Here is a 17,736-nt window from a genome sequence, read left to right as displayed (position 1 = left end):
TCCAAGCTGCCATTCATTTACCTGTGAGATTATTGTACTTCTGTATATTTAAATGACCAACCCCTTAAAGAAAGAACAAAACAAAACAAAAAATCCTTTAGTCACAATGTATCCTGACTACTGTAGCTTGTAAATGTTCCAAAGCTTCTGGGTTTCCTGTATTCCAGTAAGGTCTGTGGGGAGGGGAACAGCTACAGAAATCTCACCCACTGGAAAGGGAACTTGCACACTGTTCTGTGCGTTACTGAACAAATGAGTAACATTTGTGGTGTTTACATAACGACACATTGGTGTTCACTTTTTTGTGCTCAAGCTTTGTACAAATGTCTTATTTAAAGCTTTAGTCCTTTTTACATTTTTCAATTAAAAAGGGACAAATTACTTATTTTTCCATGCCTATGAATAGGACTCTTGCTAGTTTTATTTGTCATGTGAATTTCTCAAGTAGGACTCCTGGGTGCTCACTAAATGCCATCTAGTCCCTTGCAAGGAGGTGACTACAGCATTTTTAAGTGTGTGGATGGAAAACTAGCTGTTTTTTTTCAACTTTGCAGTGCAAGTGTCTCCAACAAGGAGATGCTGGATGTGAACAGCCTGAACAGGAGCGAGTCCTTTAGAGGGGGATGTGTGCTGGGGTCAGTCTGCCCTTCACCCCCTGCCCTGAGCTGCCTGAGCTCCTGATCTCTGCTGGACTGGCTCAGCAGCAGGGACTGGCTGTGCTGCTGAAGGCACTGGCTCCCTTTCACATTCTGTAGTAGCACTGATGTTATTGCTTATGCCAGTTTGCAATAGCTGCAGCCAAAGGAATGCCAGGCTCGCTTGGGGTAGCCAAAGTACCTTTGTATGAGAAAAATGGCTGCATTCATCTTGCTGAATAATAGATGTAATTTTCAGGTGGCTATAAGTTTAGTCATTAATGACACTGACATGAGCATCCCCTGCCTGCTCATTGCTGCTTCTGGGCTAATGCTGAACTTACCTTTCTCCTGCTTTCCTGTATTTGTGCCTGCTCCTCCACGCAGCAACTCCCAGTTTCCAAAACCCAACACAAGGAGAGAGCCCAGCCCAGCACAGTGAACTTAAGGTTGGAAAGTAGGAGGGTATAAATATTCCATCAGGTGTATTTAATAATTTCTGGAATGATAAGTATTTCACCTTTATCTTGGCCTATTCCAATTCACATGAAAAAATCCCTTATCTCATGGTCAAACCTTTTAACATTTCTTTTTTGTTTTTCAATTGCTTTTCCTGAGTGCCTAAAACTCTCCTAAGCATCTTTGTGCTTGGAAATGCTTTATGTTAACAAGAGGTGCTCAACCAGCCTCCATTTCAAGTGGCAATGGCTGCAAAGGACAGGTCTGGAGCTGTCAGGTTGCAAATCACCTCATCCTGCTTCCAGCTCCCTTCAGGAAGCGATGCTGCGAAACGTCCACACAGCCATGTGCTTTCCTTTAAACATCCCTTGCTCCTCTCACAGCCATACAGAAACCTTTTTTTCTTATTTTTTCTGTGTGTGAGGGGAGGGTGGGGGTGGTCAGGGAGGGAGGAGAAAGTGGAGATTGTCCAAGAAGTATGAATCACTGATTCCTCCTTTCCATGGACTACGTACAGCACTTTCCCAGAAAGGAGGCAGCGACTGCAGTTCAGGAGTTGGCACTCCACAGTTCCAGAAATCCACACAATCCTGGGGTAGCTGTTAACTGCTGAGCAGCTGCTGTAGGTTCTGCACTGACCTGGCTGGCTGATTTATGGCCTGGGATGTTCCAGGGGTGATGCCCCAGCTGGTACCTTGGTCTCCAGCAAGGAATGACATCCACAGGCCAATCCTGCCCAGCTCCTGGGGAGCACTGCTCTGGTTTGCCCCAGCACCTGCCTGGCTCGACCATCCCACAGCAAGAAGGGTTAAATGGAAAGGGTTTTGTGCTTTAAGACACTTTGAATGGCTTTTATTTTTAGATGTGGTAGAAGATAACAGAGTGAAAGCCTATTGTTCTTATGGTAAGAGATCTTTACGAAGACATCAATATTTAAAGTAATTAAAAATATCTTAACAAAAGACTTTGCTTAAAAATTTGGCAGTTTAACAAGCACTCCTCCCTTCATCATCTTTTATTCCCATCAGACCAAGGCCGGCTTGTGATCCGTGTGTGCTGCAACACAAACAAGAGATGTGTTAGTTCTGCTCAGTTCAGCCTTCATGCACATAACTGCTGGGCTGGCAGTGAGAGGCCTGGAACCCCCTGGGTCAGCACATTCAAAAATTAATTCTTTTTCCACCCCAAAATTATTTGGCATCCTTTTTAATCAAGAAGCCTCCTCTGAACTGTTGGTCCTCAGGGAAACAGTACTACAGGAACCTCACACTTGGCAAGAAATCTCTTCCCAGCCTGGGATGGAGTTCCCATCCAATCCACTCAGCAGCCTGAAAGTGTGAGCCAAGCTCTGGGGGCTTCCACAGGCTCCCTGTGGATGCAGGTTCCTGAATCCACCTGTTCTGCTGGTGGGATTCCTACTCCTTGGTGATGGAAGATTGTGCTAAGCGAGAATAGTTGGAAATGGCCCTTGAAAAGTCCACTGAGACGTGCTGAGCCCAGTGACTGCTGCAAAGGACACAGGGAGTGGACTGCAACTCACAGCCATCCCCACCTCAAACCTTCTCCTGGGGGGACAGGTGAGTGTGCAGGGTACCTGAGGTGATACAGGGTGCAGAGAGGCAAATGATTACTCAGAAATAAAAATAAAAACAGATGAAGTTTTAGGCCACAGAAGGCAGCAGCTGATCCAAGGCCCACATGCACTGACGTGCCCACAGCCAGGTCAGACTGGGGCACTGTTTGAATCTGAGCTGTGCTCAGGGTAACCTGCAGGGAGTACTCTGCTGATAAGGCAGGAGCTCCTGCTGGCTCTGTTTGTAAACTACAATTTAGAGTGAGGGAATAAAAAACAACTTATGCTCTATTGAAGATGACAAATTTTTTTCCCCTGAAGTTATTAGTAACTGAACAATTGGAGCAAATCATGCTAAGAGCAGACCTTGGCTGGAATGCCATTCAGTGCCATTAAGCCTACACATCCCTGGGTTTAGGATGAATCCTCTAGGGACACAGTTTGGAGCAGAGAATTAGAACAGCACCATGGCTCTTCTCAGGAAGCCCTGCAAGTAAGGGAGGGAACCTGGTGTGGCTGCCCAGCCAGGCAGAAGAGATGCTGCTGAGCAGCTCTGTCCCTCCTTCTGTTCCAGGGGCATGACTGGTATCTCCACAAGGAACAATGCCCCTTCTGCTGCGGGGCACTGAAGAAAACAAAGGTAGGTGTGACCTTTATTAGGCTGACCAGTGACATTAAGAGCACAGAAGGCTGTTGAAGTGAGTATGTCCTCAGTAACCAGGACTTTGCTTACGAAAAATTGAACTTTTCTGGTTAATAATTAAACAGTGACACTGTGGCAGTTCAGGCCCAGGGGCTGAACTGCAGGAAGGCCACTCCAGCTGGAAGTATCCCTGATAGCATGACTTGCTCCTTCCTACAAAAGCTGAAGGACTTGGTGAACAAATTTGGGGTTTCTCATTTCTGTCCATCACATGACAATAAGGGTATGAACCATCTCCTTGATCAGCTGTGGTTGAAGCACACTGGGGGGTACCACAACAGCTGCAGCCTTGTCTGCAGTAATTAGGTGTTTTAGAAGCCAAACCAAACCCCCCCCACAAAATCCTGCCTGCTGTGGAAACTCTGCTTGATTCTTTCACAGCCGCATAAAACTTACCTCATTGTGAATAGGGATGAAGCATTGTCTGGGGGAGGTGGGTGCACTGGTAAGAATCTGTATAATTAGTCAACACTGTGGACCCTCATACATGAATTGTGACTCGATCTGCTTTGTGGACAGAACTTAGGCCTGAGGTTTTATTGGCCCAACATGAAAGTCAGATTAAGTACAACAGCTTCTTCAGCTTTTCTCTTGGGCTTTCTCTTCCTTGTGCAGGGCCTTAATTTTTAATAGATTAAGATAAAAATATTTCAGCTTTGTATTTTCCTTGATCCTTTGCAAAATAGGTAACAAATTACCTGTTCACTCCAGGGAAGAGAACAATGCACAGGGTGTTATTTTGCAGGCTTCTATAAAGCTTTTTGATATGGTGGTCTAACTTCTTCACCTTTTTCCTTAGATCCTGCTCCTGCATAAGAGAATAGAAGCAATAAAGTCCCTCATTCATCAGCAGTTATACTTGAAGTGTGTGAGGAGGCTGACCTGTGGGATGGTAGAGGTGAGAGCAGCAGTGATACTGGTCCTGCCTGGCACTTGGCAGTGCAGTGGCCCAGCTGCAGAGAGAGCCACAGGCCCTGCTCAAATGGCACCCAGGTAAAAATGAGAGCTGTACCTCCAGAGCTCTCAATTAAAGCTCTTCTTTCCTGTGCAGCCGCACAGCCACTCCCCTGTCCCTGTGACTCCTGTGCTGCCTGTGCCCTGTCAGCTCTCCAGTGCCAGGCTTCAGTTCCTGGGCAGCACCACCTAGTGCCCTGTGCAGCTATCTGGTTTTAATGTTATGCAGTGCCCTGCAAACATCACGTTACCTCATGTGCTATTCTCTCTCTAACTGCTGTATGGAAACTAACCCTTGGCAGCTCCTTTGCTCCAGCACAAGGAGACCCTTCTGTCACAAGCAGCTCTGCACCTTAGTCAGCTCAGTTACCACTCCAAGTTCCCAGGGCAGTCCCTCCTCACTATTGCAACAAACATCAGCAGAGCCTCACACTCACGCAGTCAGACAGCTGCTCCATTTTCTCGTAAAAGATGTGTTTTCCTTGCTTCCCATTGTTGTGATTCATCTGCCAAATCCATCTCCAGAGGTGACCTGGAGCAAGGGCATTCCTGCTTCTTAGCTTGCTACCCTTCATGGTCCATCCATTTATAGCTTCAAGGGCATCCACAGCACTCTGGGTTTTCTGGAATTCTGAAATGCAAAGAGAAGGGAACATGCTTTTGCTGCCCTCCTTGGCACCTGCAAGGCAGGGCTAAAGGTGTGGAGCAGGAGGGAAATGAGAAACAAATCACTGCAGCAAGCAGATCCTCATCTTGCTACAGATAAACATCTGACTAGAAAGGTCAGCTGGCTGCAGCAGCACTCATGGAGCTGTTCTCACCTTTCAGAGGTGATTACTGCTCTGTGTGAGGCTGCACAGTAGCCACCCCTCACATGGAAGTACAGGAGCCCATTAGCTACCCTGGAATTTTTCTAAGTAAATGTTCGGGGTTTTTTTGAGCAGATGTTTTTTACTCTTAAATATTTAGCTGTAAAGTGCTCCTCCAAACAATACGTGCTTTCACTGGAGCAGTTTAAATACCATCCCTTTGAGCCTACCTGGGTTTCAGTGGCTCTTGCTGGGTCTGTGCAAAGTCCCAAGGGCTGCTGAATGAGCTTATTTGAAGGAAATATGCAGGCTGTGTGTGAAGCTACTTACTGAGGAAACAGCAGTTCCTGTGCTTTCCTCTCTGATCCTTTGGCAGGAACAGTGTTTCCAGGTCTTTCAACTGACTGAATTCTTCTTGCAAGTCTGTCTCAGTTAATGACTTCTTTAGGCCAGCCACATAAATAACACCTTCATTTTCAACATCCAGTTCTAATTCCTTAATCAGAACATTGCAGTCCAGCATTGCTGCAGTGACTGGTCTCTGGACCTGGGGTGGGTGCAGCAGGAATAAAAAGCATGTCAGCCCACTGCTCTGTGTTCTGAGCTTCTATTTTAAAGTATTTTTCTCTCAATACCAAAAGTAGACAGGTTATTTTCCATCAGTTGTGGTAAATATGGCTGATGAAGGCCAACCTAAGTAGTCATGATAAAGCGAGATCATATTTGTAATGCAGAAACCCTATAAAACTAAAATGCCTACTCTGTATAGCCTTGCTACTTGGATCTGCCTTTTCAAGCTGCAGATGGAGGTCAGGATGTTTTCTAACTCCTTTCTGACAGGCAGAAAGGAAAAAAAAGAGGGATCTAGCCACTTCTTTCTGCCAGTGGCCCTAAACTGCGCAGGGACAGGGAGACTGCAGCACAAGCAGCCAGCATTTGCCCATCGCACTGCTGTGATGTTACAGATATATTGGAGGCTGTGCCTGAGCTGAACATAACTTTTGCCGTTTGCCATTACCTTAATGCAGGATCCTGCTACCTCAGCTCCATTCAGGCTTTCCACAGCAAGCTGGGCAGCTTCCAGCACTTCGTACTGGATACACACATATGGCTTGAAATAGAAGAGTAAGATACTTCAGGTTTATCAATGAGACACATTAGCCCTCCCTTTTAAAAAGTCAGGTCTCAATGAAGTTGTGCTTTCTTTTAAAACTAGAATAATATCAAAAAGTTTGGGGGTAAAATATGTAACACTCCACATACTCTAGCTGTTTAAACCCCCCTTCAATTAACTCTTCAATTAATACTACCCCTTTTTTTCTCCTTTGGCTAAAGGCCTTAACATACCAGTTCTCTTTAGAAGGACAAAAATCACCTCAGCTTCCCCAGCACTCCAAGTCCTCTGAGCAGCACATGAGCTGCACTTGTTCTTGTCATTGTGTGAAGCAACTTTTTAAGTATCCTGAATAATTGTAGTTGATGACTAAACTACTACTACAAAAATCCCTTCCAAACAGAATAACTGGTATTTCTTTGGTTCTAATCCATATCTTTCCAAGAGTTTACTCAGACCTTCCAGGCCTGTCAGCAACCCTTGAGTGCTCCTCACCTGGAATGTTTCGGTTACCACTGTAAGGGACTGGATTGGTCCACACCTCCCAAATTCTTTCTTCACAGACTTCATGCAAAAGTTTTCTTCAAAAGGACCTGCGTAAATTGTCAGCATGTCAGTCAGCTTGCTTCTCACCTGTTGGAACACAGATTAGAGAAGGCACTTCACAAAGCAAAGGAACTAACTACTCAGTGCCTCCTGATAAATCACAGCTCTCTACAAGCTCAGCATGAAGACTTATTCTCAAAGAAAAAATAATACCTTTTCATAAAGTCCAGCATGAAGGTGAGATGCAAGGTACTCTGGATCCAAACTGAATTGAATGATACTGAATTTGGACAGGGGAACATCTTCCAAGGCTTTCTGAAGAATCTGGAGGGAAAAGAGCACACAAGGTTCAAAGAGGTGCAAGACAGCTGTACTGCAGAGGATCAGAAACAAGGCTATTGAATTTAACTCCCAACTTTAATTTTCATTATTGTCCAAGAAAACCCTCAGGCAGAAATTCTTCTTTGGTGAGTCATGAGAGGATGCAGAGGATCAAAGCTCATTTCTGAAATGTTCAAATGGATTTAGCTAACTTGGTATTAACACTATTGCTAACAGTACTGTCAGTCTAAAATAGGACTCATCTACCCACTCCCAGATCAAGGACAACTTTGAACTATTTTGATGCCTAGACCAACCCACTCTAAGTCCATTCACCTGTTTGTTTGAAGTGCTCAGGTTACTCTGACACAGACCAGAAAAGTCTAATCTCTGTCTGCCCAAAAGGAGAGGTTTTTGGCCAGTCACCTGCAGACAATCTAAAAAACTAGCAGAGAAAAGTACACTGTGAGTCACAATACTTTTCAATATGAGGAATAAAAACTTTCAAGAAAATGCTTGTCAGAGAATTAGAATTCTTTTAAGATATTTGAAAGAATATTCTTGTCCACAACATCAAAAGGGGCCTAGGCAATACTCTCTGAAATTTAAGATGAAACTGCTTAAAGTTTTTCAGCACTATACTGCAATTATTTGTGTTGGTCTGAAGATCCTGATGACTTCTGAAAAACATAAGGCACTTGTTTGATTTTAGTGAGGATTCAACTGAAGGAAAAACATACATATTTGAGAATCTTATTACCATGGTTTGGATAATGGTGGAGGCTCATTCAGCTGTTCCTGGAACCTACATCCTTGTGGCTGTAGCGCAGCTTTGTTCTGTGAGACTTCAGCCAGTTTTTCAGCTGTCAGAAGCATCTCCAAGTTTAGTTCTGCTACCTTGGGGAAGGAAGAAGATTATTAGCTGGCTTTCATCTCATCAGCTAATTGTAGCTGGCCAAAAAGCCTGTGCTTTCCCTGTGAGTCACGTAGGTACACTCCAGTAGTGAAGAAACATGGGCATTAATTTCTTGCCTTATTATTTTCTGTTGTCATTTTTGAGCATGCAGCACTCACAGCATCAACAGGCAATCATCTCCAACAAAGTTCTCTCAGAAATCAACAACACAAGGGACTCAGAAAACCAGCTGAATCACTACCACAACACACAAGGTCTCTCTCTTCTTTCATCCAGAAAAATTACAGGCATTCCTGCAGGCTGGAAGTGTCCCAGTCCTTTACCCAGTGCCCCTCTTCAGGATTAGCAGCAATGCTGGCTGATGTCAGTGAGTATTTAGCACGGGTAGTGCCCAGGTTATTCAGGTACCTGGATATAGGCTGGAATTAACAAGCTCTCAAAACTGGGGCCTCTTAGCACAGCTCCATTTTCTCTTTTAAATCAACAGGAGGATGGGCAGGAGTGGAGTTTTTTCTTTGAAAGCACAACAACATTATGTTTTGTATTTTAGGACAGAAATGTTAATTAGATATAAATACCTTCGTTGGTCCTTGCTCAATGAAGAACTGAGCTAATTCCAACGCAGCTCTAGCATCTTCTGTAGGATCATGCCCAAGCTTCTGTTCACATTGAATCTCCTTCCTAGGGCATCAAAATTAGGTGTACAGGCAGGTTATCTGTTTTTCCACACTGACCAACATCCTGTCTTTTCTAAACTGGGTCCTTTTTGGGCAAAAGAACTTTCCCCTCTCCAAAAAAGATTTCAGTTCTGTGCAGCAGCATCCTTATGTAATATTCCCAAAAGTTACTGCAAGAAATGTTTTTGCAATGTTGAGCAAAACGGTTTATGGAATTTACAGAATCACAGAATCACTTGGAAGAGATCTTCAAGATCATCGAGTCCAACCCATGCCCTAATACCTCAACTAACCATGGCACTGAGAGCCACATCCAGCCTTTGTTTAAACACATCCAGGGATGGCAACTCCACCTCTCTGGGCACACAATTCCATTATTTTATCATCCTTTTTGAAAAAAACTTTTTCCTAATAGCCAACCTATGTTTCCCTCGGTGCAGCTTAAGACTATGTCCTCTTGTTCTGTCAGTTGCTGCCTGGAGAAAGAGACCAACCCCACCTGAGCACAGCCACCTTTCAGGAGGCTGTAGAGAGTGATAAGCTCACCTCTGAGTCTCCTTTTCTCCAGGCTAAACAACCCCAGCTCCCTCAGCCGTTCCTCACAGGGTTTGTGTTCCAGCCCCTCACCAGCTTTGTTGCCTCCCCTGGATGCACTCAAGCATCTCAATGTCCTTCCTAAACTGAGGGGCCAGAGCTGGACACAGCACTTGAAGTGTGGCCTGACCAGTGCCCAGTACAAGGGAAATTGGACAGAAGCAGTGCTAATGCTTACTACTCTGATGCATGACTGTTTTTAAATTTTACTTCTTTCTTCACTAATGGCCCAACTCAGAATTTGCACACAGAGTGGAAGGCAACCTCCAGTTCAGTGAAGTTGGGCACTGCAGAGTATTACCATTCACTGTGAGTATGGGGAGAACTATCTCACTAAGATACTATCCACTGGTTGTCGCCCCGATTTTTCAGCCTTCTGATGTTTACATTCTTGGACTGGAGTTCTCATGCATTGTAACAGAAACAAAGAGTGATGTTTTGTAAATTGTGCATTCCTTCCAGGGGGAAGGACAAATTTATGGACTTCTGGTTTGACCAGTGGGGTCAGAGAGGTGTCAACCTCGTCCTCCAATCGCTGATCAAACCCCAAAAACTATTTAAACCCTAATCCCAGAATAAACTTCCTTCTTTCTCATTCTCACAACTGGTGGTGTGAGTGTGGTTTTTTCATGTCTGTCTGGCGACAACTGGTAGCTGATACACTGAGAAATATGATTTAAGTCAGTAAATCAGAATTTCATGCATTTACCTTTCTTTCTTGCCACCTGAAACAGCTCTCATCTGTGTGAACCAGCATGCCTCTGCTGTTCTACAACTGAGTACACCTCTACAGCCCTGCAGGAAGGCGAGTTTTGCTGTGACTCAGATCTGGTTAGGTCACAACATTCCTGCTTGTTCAAAGACAAGCTCATTTACTATGCTGCCTGATGTTTCAAGCAGTCAGTAAATTCCTTTTTACCACGTCTTACTTGCACAACCTGCTCCTTTCTTTTGAATCTTAGTAGCAAAATAATAATTCTGATACTATTAGCAGCAGAGTAAGCCCCTATGACCCACCAGGACAGTTTCTAATCTTTCCCATGACAGTACAATAATAATCTTACCCTAAAACAGCTTTGGCTAGAAATTTTAGCTTAAATCTTCGGCCTTCATTTCTGGCGAAGAGCAGTGAAGTATCAATAACACTGGGGTGGATCATCTGGAGGAGAAAAGTCACCCTCAGTTTAGTCTAAGAACAGCAGACATACAGAACTGGACAGCAACTCCACAATTTTCTGTGCCTCTGCCTTTAATTTTTGTTGCCAGTATCCCCCTGACAGATACCTCATCCACAAGAGAGCAAAAGGAATAATGAAACAAAGCCAACTCTCCTCTCTACCTCCCACTCTAGTGGGAAGATCTAGATTGCGTTAGAAAGATTAAATATGATTCAAGCATTTTAGATTGGTTAAATTACCCACAGAAAGGACTTCAGTTCTTCCCATGACAGAGCTATCAGAAGCATCTGGCTGAAGCAGAGGGGTAAAGTTCCAGTTGCAACAATATCTGTGTCTGGACAGACTTCTCTCTTTTGGGTTTGGAATAGCCCCTTGCAAATTTTATAGCTGTAAGGAGAGTTCTTGACTTTTAAATCCTTACAGACATAGGGTTATTCATAATAAAAAGCAATTAACAATTGTTCACTAATAAAAATAGCAATTGTTAAAGAGTGTTCATGTGTGAAATGAGAAACAAAGGGTTGGAAAAACACTCTTAAAAACATACTCACTTCCAAAGCCTGAAGATCAGAATTTAAAGAATGACCCACTAATACTGCATCATGGGGAAGCATTTTTTTTAGCCTGGTTTGGATGTCTGACAGTCTTGTCTTCACTGGAAGAAGCATTTTCCTTGTGATTCCTGAGAATCTTCAAAACAAAAGTTGGATTACTTAAAAGCAACACATTAGCAACAGTGTTTGCTGGAAAATATTACAAGCGGGTCCTGTAAAATATGAACTCAGTGTAGCTAATCACAGAATGCTATTCACTGTTTTCTGTTCCAACATGGGAGAACACACTGCAGCTAAACTGCTAAGAGTGCTACCACATTTATCTCAAAAGTTTATTTCTACCAGGTATTCTTAAGTGATGCAGTTGGCATCAGATAGCACAGGTAAGGAAATACTGCAAGTCTGATGGTGGAAGGAGATGCTTCCAAGGAACCTAAGGGGACTAGGACATCACCTCCTAGACAAAGACATGTGAAGTTTTAAAGACAAGCCTTGAGTTTTGCCTGCTTTTGTTATAATCCTGAGCCCCACCCTAAAGGTGTGTACAAGCTCTATACATTTTTTTACATATGAGCAAATTTAGCTATGGACTCCATCTTATTTTATAACCAGCAGTGAAGAGTAACCTGTGCTGTGTATCATTAATTTGTAAGAGAACTTTCCCACAGACATTGCAGCATGGCAGTGGTTCTGCCTGGTAGCCCCATGGGCACTGTGCAGCAGATTGTACACATAATGTTGGTCACTTCAATCACACAGCAAGAACTCTGTTCTTAACACTGAGGGAAAATCAGCAAGCATCTGTGCAAAGCAAGGAGTTTCTGAAAGGTCCTGTGTAACAGGCTGAATTTGAAAGGGGTGCAGCTCTGAAAGACAAAGAGAGAAGAAAGGTTTGCGCAAGTGACCTGGTGCGGTAGTTCAGCACTGTGCTCTCAGGTTTGACCAGTTCATTCAGCAGGCACTGACCCCGTGCATCCACCAAAGACACACGGGTGACTTCGTTCCCTTTGGCAGTCAGGCACTGGCAGGAAGAAACAAGAGGCAGTTGTTGAATCAGCACGATGCTGCCACTCAAAGACCTTAGCTAACACCTGCTTTGGCTGCAGCAGCATCACTGCAAAGGAGTTCCTTGACTTAGAGATTCACCACTCACAGCTGCTGGGCTTATACTCTGGTGTGCTTCCTTTTAATTGTTAAATGTGCACTGTAAGCACAGCAAACACACAGGCAAGCACAGCACAGAAAAGCATTGTAATGAAGTCCTGATTTCACAGAATCAGTCTGTGCTCTGCACTGTACAAGTGCCACTGACAGTGCCAGTCCCAGAGATGTTGTACAATTTAAAGGCAGAGCCCAAGTTGTACCAATAGTTACTCAATGCTGATACCAAACAAGCATCTCTGCAAGGATAAAACTGTAATAAAGAAGGACTCCACCACAGCAGCTGCCAGAGGAACTGTGATAGCTAAAGGAAAGATGTGTGACAGGGAAGTATCTTTCTTTTCCCAAACTTTGGAGAGAACTGAGGAGGAATTCCACAGCAGTCTCATGAGTTATTGCAGCATTGCTGACAGGCCTGGCAGATCCAGCTACTGCTCTGGGAGCCAACAGAACTGAGCTCTCTGATCAGGATATGATTTCTGTCTCATTGCCAGAACCACTGCTGGGGCCTCTCCCATGGCTGTATCAGCACTGGTAGTATCAATGAAAGGACTGGCAGCAGATATTAAGATATCAGAAGTGGTTCACAAATACACAGAGTGCTTGGCTCACTTGGGAACAGCTAGTAAAAGCTGAGTGCCTGACTGTATTTTTTAAGGCCACACACACTGATTTTTACCATTTCACAATCCAAACCGAAGAGGGGGCTGCTGTCTGTCCTCTGCTGATCACACTCTGTGGAGATGTAGCCCTGGCATCCAGGGGAACCTGGAGGGAAAACACACCTGGGAATAAGAAGACAACCTTTCTTCTACAACTCGTCTTATATGACAAAACTTATCACTAAACTGTCAAAATTAAAAACAACCCCAATACAACAAAACAACTAAACAGCCCTCACTCATAAACTGACCTTCTATGGGATAATCATTTTCTTTCTGCTCTTTTAAAGTTAGAGTATAGCTTGTAAGGCCTTGTTTTTTGTCTCCGTATCTCTGAATGATGGGATCACACTGCAAGTCAGAGCTTTTAGTAATGCATTCACTGGTGGAAGTCACACCTGTAAAATACAGAAGCATCTGTCAAGCTCAGTTTCAGCATCAGATCAACACTTGGAGGCTGCACCATTCCAAATTACAACCTGGAATAACAGATTGGAGAAAAAGACACAGTCTTCTCAGCTCAAACCTAAATTATATCTCTGTCTCTTTGATTAGATACATCTTAGAATAAAATAATCACACAATGGGTAGTAAAGCAGCATGGATTGGGATTAAATATGTTAAAAACTTTCTCTCATTTTGCCCAACATGAGTTATTGAACTAGTCAGGGTAAGAAGTCTCGTGGTTTAAGCCATTGTATTCTTTTCTAAACAAGTTTACCAGGGCAGCACACTGGGATGGCAGAAGATGCAAAATCATAAATTTCTGGTCAAAGTGAGTCACTGTCTTGAAAGAGACAATGCAAACCCACACAAAATACCTTGTGGAGAGTTTTGAGGTTTCAGGTTTGCTCCTTCTCCATACAGGCTGACTGGGAAGTTAGGGGAAGGTGCTAATGTGAATCTCTGAAAAATGAAAATGTGAAAACGTGTTAGTGACTTTGAAAGACAGGCAGAAATAACAAGCAAATGAGGGATTTATTGATCCCCAAACCAGCCAAATTCAGCAGAGGATGGATAAAGAAATAGTGGAAATACATTTGGTGTTTTATCAAGTAGAAAAGCCCAAAACAGAACAAACCTGTTCCAACGAGGGATGATACAGGATTCTCTGTACTACAGGACAGATTTGTCTTGCCTGATATGATCAAGAAGGCAAATTTCAAGACCTTATTTGATAGAAACTAACGTCAGTTCCAGTCTTTCCAGTTAATTTGTGATTTACATTTGCTGCAGTTCAGGAAGAACTCTCTAGAAGCTTGAATTCAAGTCTTCCTTCCTTCCTTCCTTCCTTCCTTCCTTCCTTCCTTCCCTCCTTCCTTCCTTCCTTCAAAACTGTTGCTCATAAGTCAGAAAATTAAAATAATTATTTTAATAATCTCTTTGTGCAATTGGAGAAATTTGACATAAAGTGCCAATAATAAACGTGGTATTTTTCAACCAGTGGGACTAGCATAACTCTATTGAGAGTCTCCTCACTCAGAGTAAATCTCAAATTATTGAAACCATTCCAAGATATTTATAATCTAATTGGCATCCTGTAGGTTCAAGATATGTAATAGTCAGAGGACTGAAACATCAATAAACATTTCACCTGGTAAGGCTTCAAAGACATATGTCTTGAAATCCTGTTCCTAATATCAAAACCCAGTCCTTTGTTCTGAGCTGACAACTGCTGCAAAGAGATCCTCTCACTTGCTGTCAAGGATGGTCACATCCTGGGAAAAGGCAGTAATTCCACTGCAGCCATTATCTCTGGGATGTGGTTTCAGGACTGAAAGAAGTTTAGAAGACACGGATGCAGTCTGGGGACTTACATGCCGGAATATTTTCCTGAGGTGTTTGAACTGCAAATAGAATCTGTAGAAATGGAGTTGGCTCATTTCGTGTAGAACAACAACCACAACCCCAGCCAGGTGGCTTTGGTGATAAATACGGCACCAGCTGCAGTTAAAAAAGAGCAGTAATTTAAAAAACCCAAACCATAAGAATCAAAGCAAAACAATTGTCAAGCTCTCTGAAAAAAACGTTGGAACTAGCCCCGCTTTTAAGGCAGTAAATGGCAAAGTGCCAAATGACTTCAATAAGAAGAAGTTTTATAACTTATCTCGAACAGCCACATATTCCTGGAAGCAACAGAATACAGGAGACAGAGAAAGAAGAGTTACTGCAAACTTCTACTGCATACCATTTCAAGACATGTATACCTCATTCATATGTATCAGAATGTGAATATACCAGCAACTTCAACTGTAGTGATGCAGTCTGGTGAATTAATGCATCAAAATAAGTTTCACGAAGTAATTTTCTATTCACTATTAAAATCCAAAGTGGGGTATTTTCTGCTTTGAGTTTCATTTGAAGATTAATTTAGTTTCATTTCTGCCACTCAAGGTTATAAACCCTCCTCAGCCTTTCCCTTCCAGGACTGAGAAGTGGCCCAGAGAAAGGGAGTAGTGACTAAATTTTTTTTTCTAAAAATGCTCTGTTTCAATTATATCTAACATGAAATGCATTAACATTTGTGTTTATATTTTAACATGGTATTATATTTTTCAGTGCATGGAGCTTCTTCGGTTCCATAGCAGTCATTTAGTTTTTCAAAACTGCATGAAAAAAAGCTATGGAATGGTAGGGTTTCTGACCAAAGAGGAATTCTGCTTCCTGGCCACATCTAACAGCAACTGTGTCTGTACAATCCAGGCTGCCATTATGGCAACTCCACGGCAAGCATTCCCAAGCCAGCATGGCCAATATTCCTTTAGGAATGTTTCACGCCATGGGAGAACATGAGACCAGGCTGATTGCAGCTGAGGATGTACCTGGGCTGTGCTGCGTTGTGGCATTTCCCCAGAGCTGCATATTTCAGCAGCTCATACAGCTGGTCCTGGCTGATTTCAGAGTCCTCACCAAGCAGAGCTGCTGACAAACGACAGGACTTTTCCTGTGGAAAGGGAAATGCTGGTAATGAGTAGTTTCATGTAATCACACCAGTCCGTGAACAAAGAAGGGAAAAAGAAACTATTTGGATACAAGCCGCTACATTTAAAGTAACTTTTCCAGTCCTTACGGGCTAAAGTTTCCTTTCAAATCCCACTTTAATATTACATTTACTCAACATTTCAGTAACCCAGGTACTCTAACTTCAAAGATTTATTTAATAAAGATTAACACAAGCAGATATATGCCATAAGGAGACAGCTGATATGCAAACACAATATCGTGGTCACTCAACCCTACACTAGTTGCTGTAGAGCTTGAAACATTGGTACAAGTGTCAGGTGTAGCCACTGACTCTATGTGAGGTTTTCCCTCTCTACAGCGTGGGATCTGCTCTGCCAGAAGGGTTTGCTGACCCCTGCAGGGAAAAACGCTTCAGTAAAATCCAAGGAAGATGCAGAAAGCACTGAGGAAATGAGGTGAGGACTGTGCCACACAGCTCTACACAGCAGTTCTTTAGGCCTAAATGCACAAATTCTTCTTAAGGCTAATTAGCAAGTAAACACGGCATTTTGGTGACCTCCACGGACCAGATGGCTGGTTCAAAAGAACTCCTGTAAAATTTTTAAGATATTCTTTTTTATAGGTGATGAAAAGACATCAAGGTATACAGGGGGAAAAACACCACACAACACTAGAGAATGTAGAACCTTACAGCAAGAACTGAAAGTTCCTTTCCCCTGCACATTAACAAACTGTGTGCTTAGTGATTTGGACAGCCTGCCCTGATGGGACTGAGGTGGTATGCCCTTTGAGACATTTGTCACTTGGTAAGGAAGTTAAAGAGGTGACAGCCTTCGTGGCTCCAGTGGTTAAGAATCATCTGGCAACAGCACAGGCTGGTGTAATTGCTAGTGCCTCATATCTCATGCTAAGTGAGACAACTAATGACACCGTTGTTTTCAATACGGCCTAATAAAAGATTTGCAAAAAACCTGCACAAAGAGCAGAGGTTTTGATTCACCGAGGAGAGAGTACTGCCCACCACAGGAATTTGCCTCTAACTGGGTACGAACAGGACTGATTTCACAGAACACTCCTGTTCCACGGGCACTGACTCAGTGTGCCCCAGGTGAGGTGCTACCGTGGGGCTGCTCTGCATCCTTCAGAGGTTATGTGCTGGGCACACAAAACGCTCCTTTCACGATCTCCTTTGTTTACGAGATTATATTAGAGAATGTATCTATTTTCTAAACAGAATGCCTTAAATATAATGCTGAGCACACCAAATGACCTTTATTCCACATCTCTTGGAGAAGAATCCAGGCTGCCCAGGGCAGTGGTTATGGCCCTACACCTGCCAGGGTTCGAGAAGTTTGTTAACGTCAAGTCTGGACAATGCTCTCAGGCACATGGTGGGATTGCCGTGGTGTCCTGTGCAGAGCCAGGAGTTGGACTCGATGCACCCTGTGGATCAATTCAGGACGTTCTGTGATGTTATCTGCAAGCACTGGCTCTACCTGACCCTCCCGCTACACTGCCGGTGTACATGGTTTTGCTGAGCTCTCAGCACCCCAACGCGGGACACAGCAACGCCCCCGAGAAGCGGCCGTACGGGACGCACGGCCCGCACCGCGCTCTCACAGCGCCGGGCGCTGGCCTCTCACCTCGGGGCCCGGGCCCGGGCCGCCGCCATCCGCCTTCCGCCTCTTCCGCGCCGCCCACGGCCCCTCCGCGGCTTCGCCGGTCCGCTTGCTCCCGTTGAGGCACAGCCCCTTCGCCATGGTCTGCACGGAGCGGCGGGGTCAGGCGGCCCCTCACAGCCGGGGACAGCTCCGCGCTACCTCGGGGCTCTGGGATGGCGCCGCGGCCGCGCCGAGCTGGGCGGGGCCGGGGCAGCCGAGCGCCGACAGCGCGGTGGAGGCGGGCCCGCGGGAGCT

The 17,736-nt window shown here is 44.2% G+C and overlaps 1 protein-coding gene across 1 annotated transcript; it reads right to left on the bottom strand.

The window, feature by feature from the left end:
* Positions 1 to 1,916: 1,916 nt before the first annotated feature.
* Positions 1,917 to 17,696, bottom strand: REXO5 (RNA exonuclease 5). Its single transcript, XM_066329640.1, has 19 exons — positions 17,464 to 17,696; positions 15,679 to 15,800; positions 14,674 to 14,800; positions 13,678 to 13,762; positions 13,108 to 13,254; positions 12,874 to 12,962; positions 11,939 to 12,054; positions 11,031 to 11,169; positions 10,366 to 10,460; positions 8,609 to 8,711; positions 7,875 to 8,011; positions 7,451 to 7,559; positions 7,007 to 7,117; positions 6,743 to 6,880; positions 6,152 to 6,244; positions 5,464 to 5,680; positions 4,762 to 4,955; positions 4,069 to 4,178; positions 1,917 to 2,150 (listed from the first exon to the last, which is right to left on the bottom strand). Exons 1-19 carry the CDS (start codon positions 17,578 to 17,580, stop codon positions 2,081 to 2,083), a joined length of 2,319 nt encoding a protein of 772 aa, XP_066185737.1. The 5' UTR covers positions 17,581 to 17,696; the 3' UTR covers positions 1,917 to 2,080.
* Between the last annotated feature and the right edge of the window lie 40 nt (positions 17,697 to 17,736).

Source organism: Sylvia atricapilla, chromosome 15, assembly GCF_009819655.1.
Source record: "Sylvia atricapilla isolate bSylAtr1 chromosome 15, bSylAtr1.pri, whole genome shotgun sequence".
Lineage (NCBI taxonomy): Eukaryota > Metazoa > Chordata > Aves > Passeriformes > Sylviidae > Sylvia > Sylvia atricapilla.
Note: the sequence above shows the minus strand (reverse complement) of the source record. Positions and strands in the feature narration are given on the sequence as shown.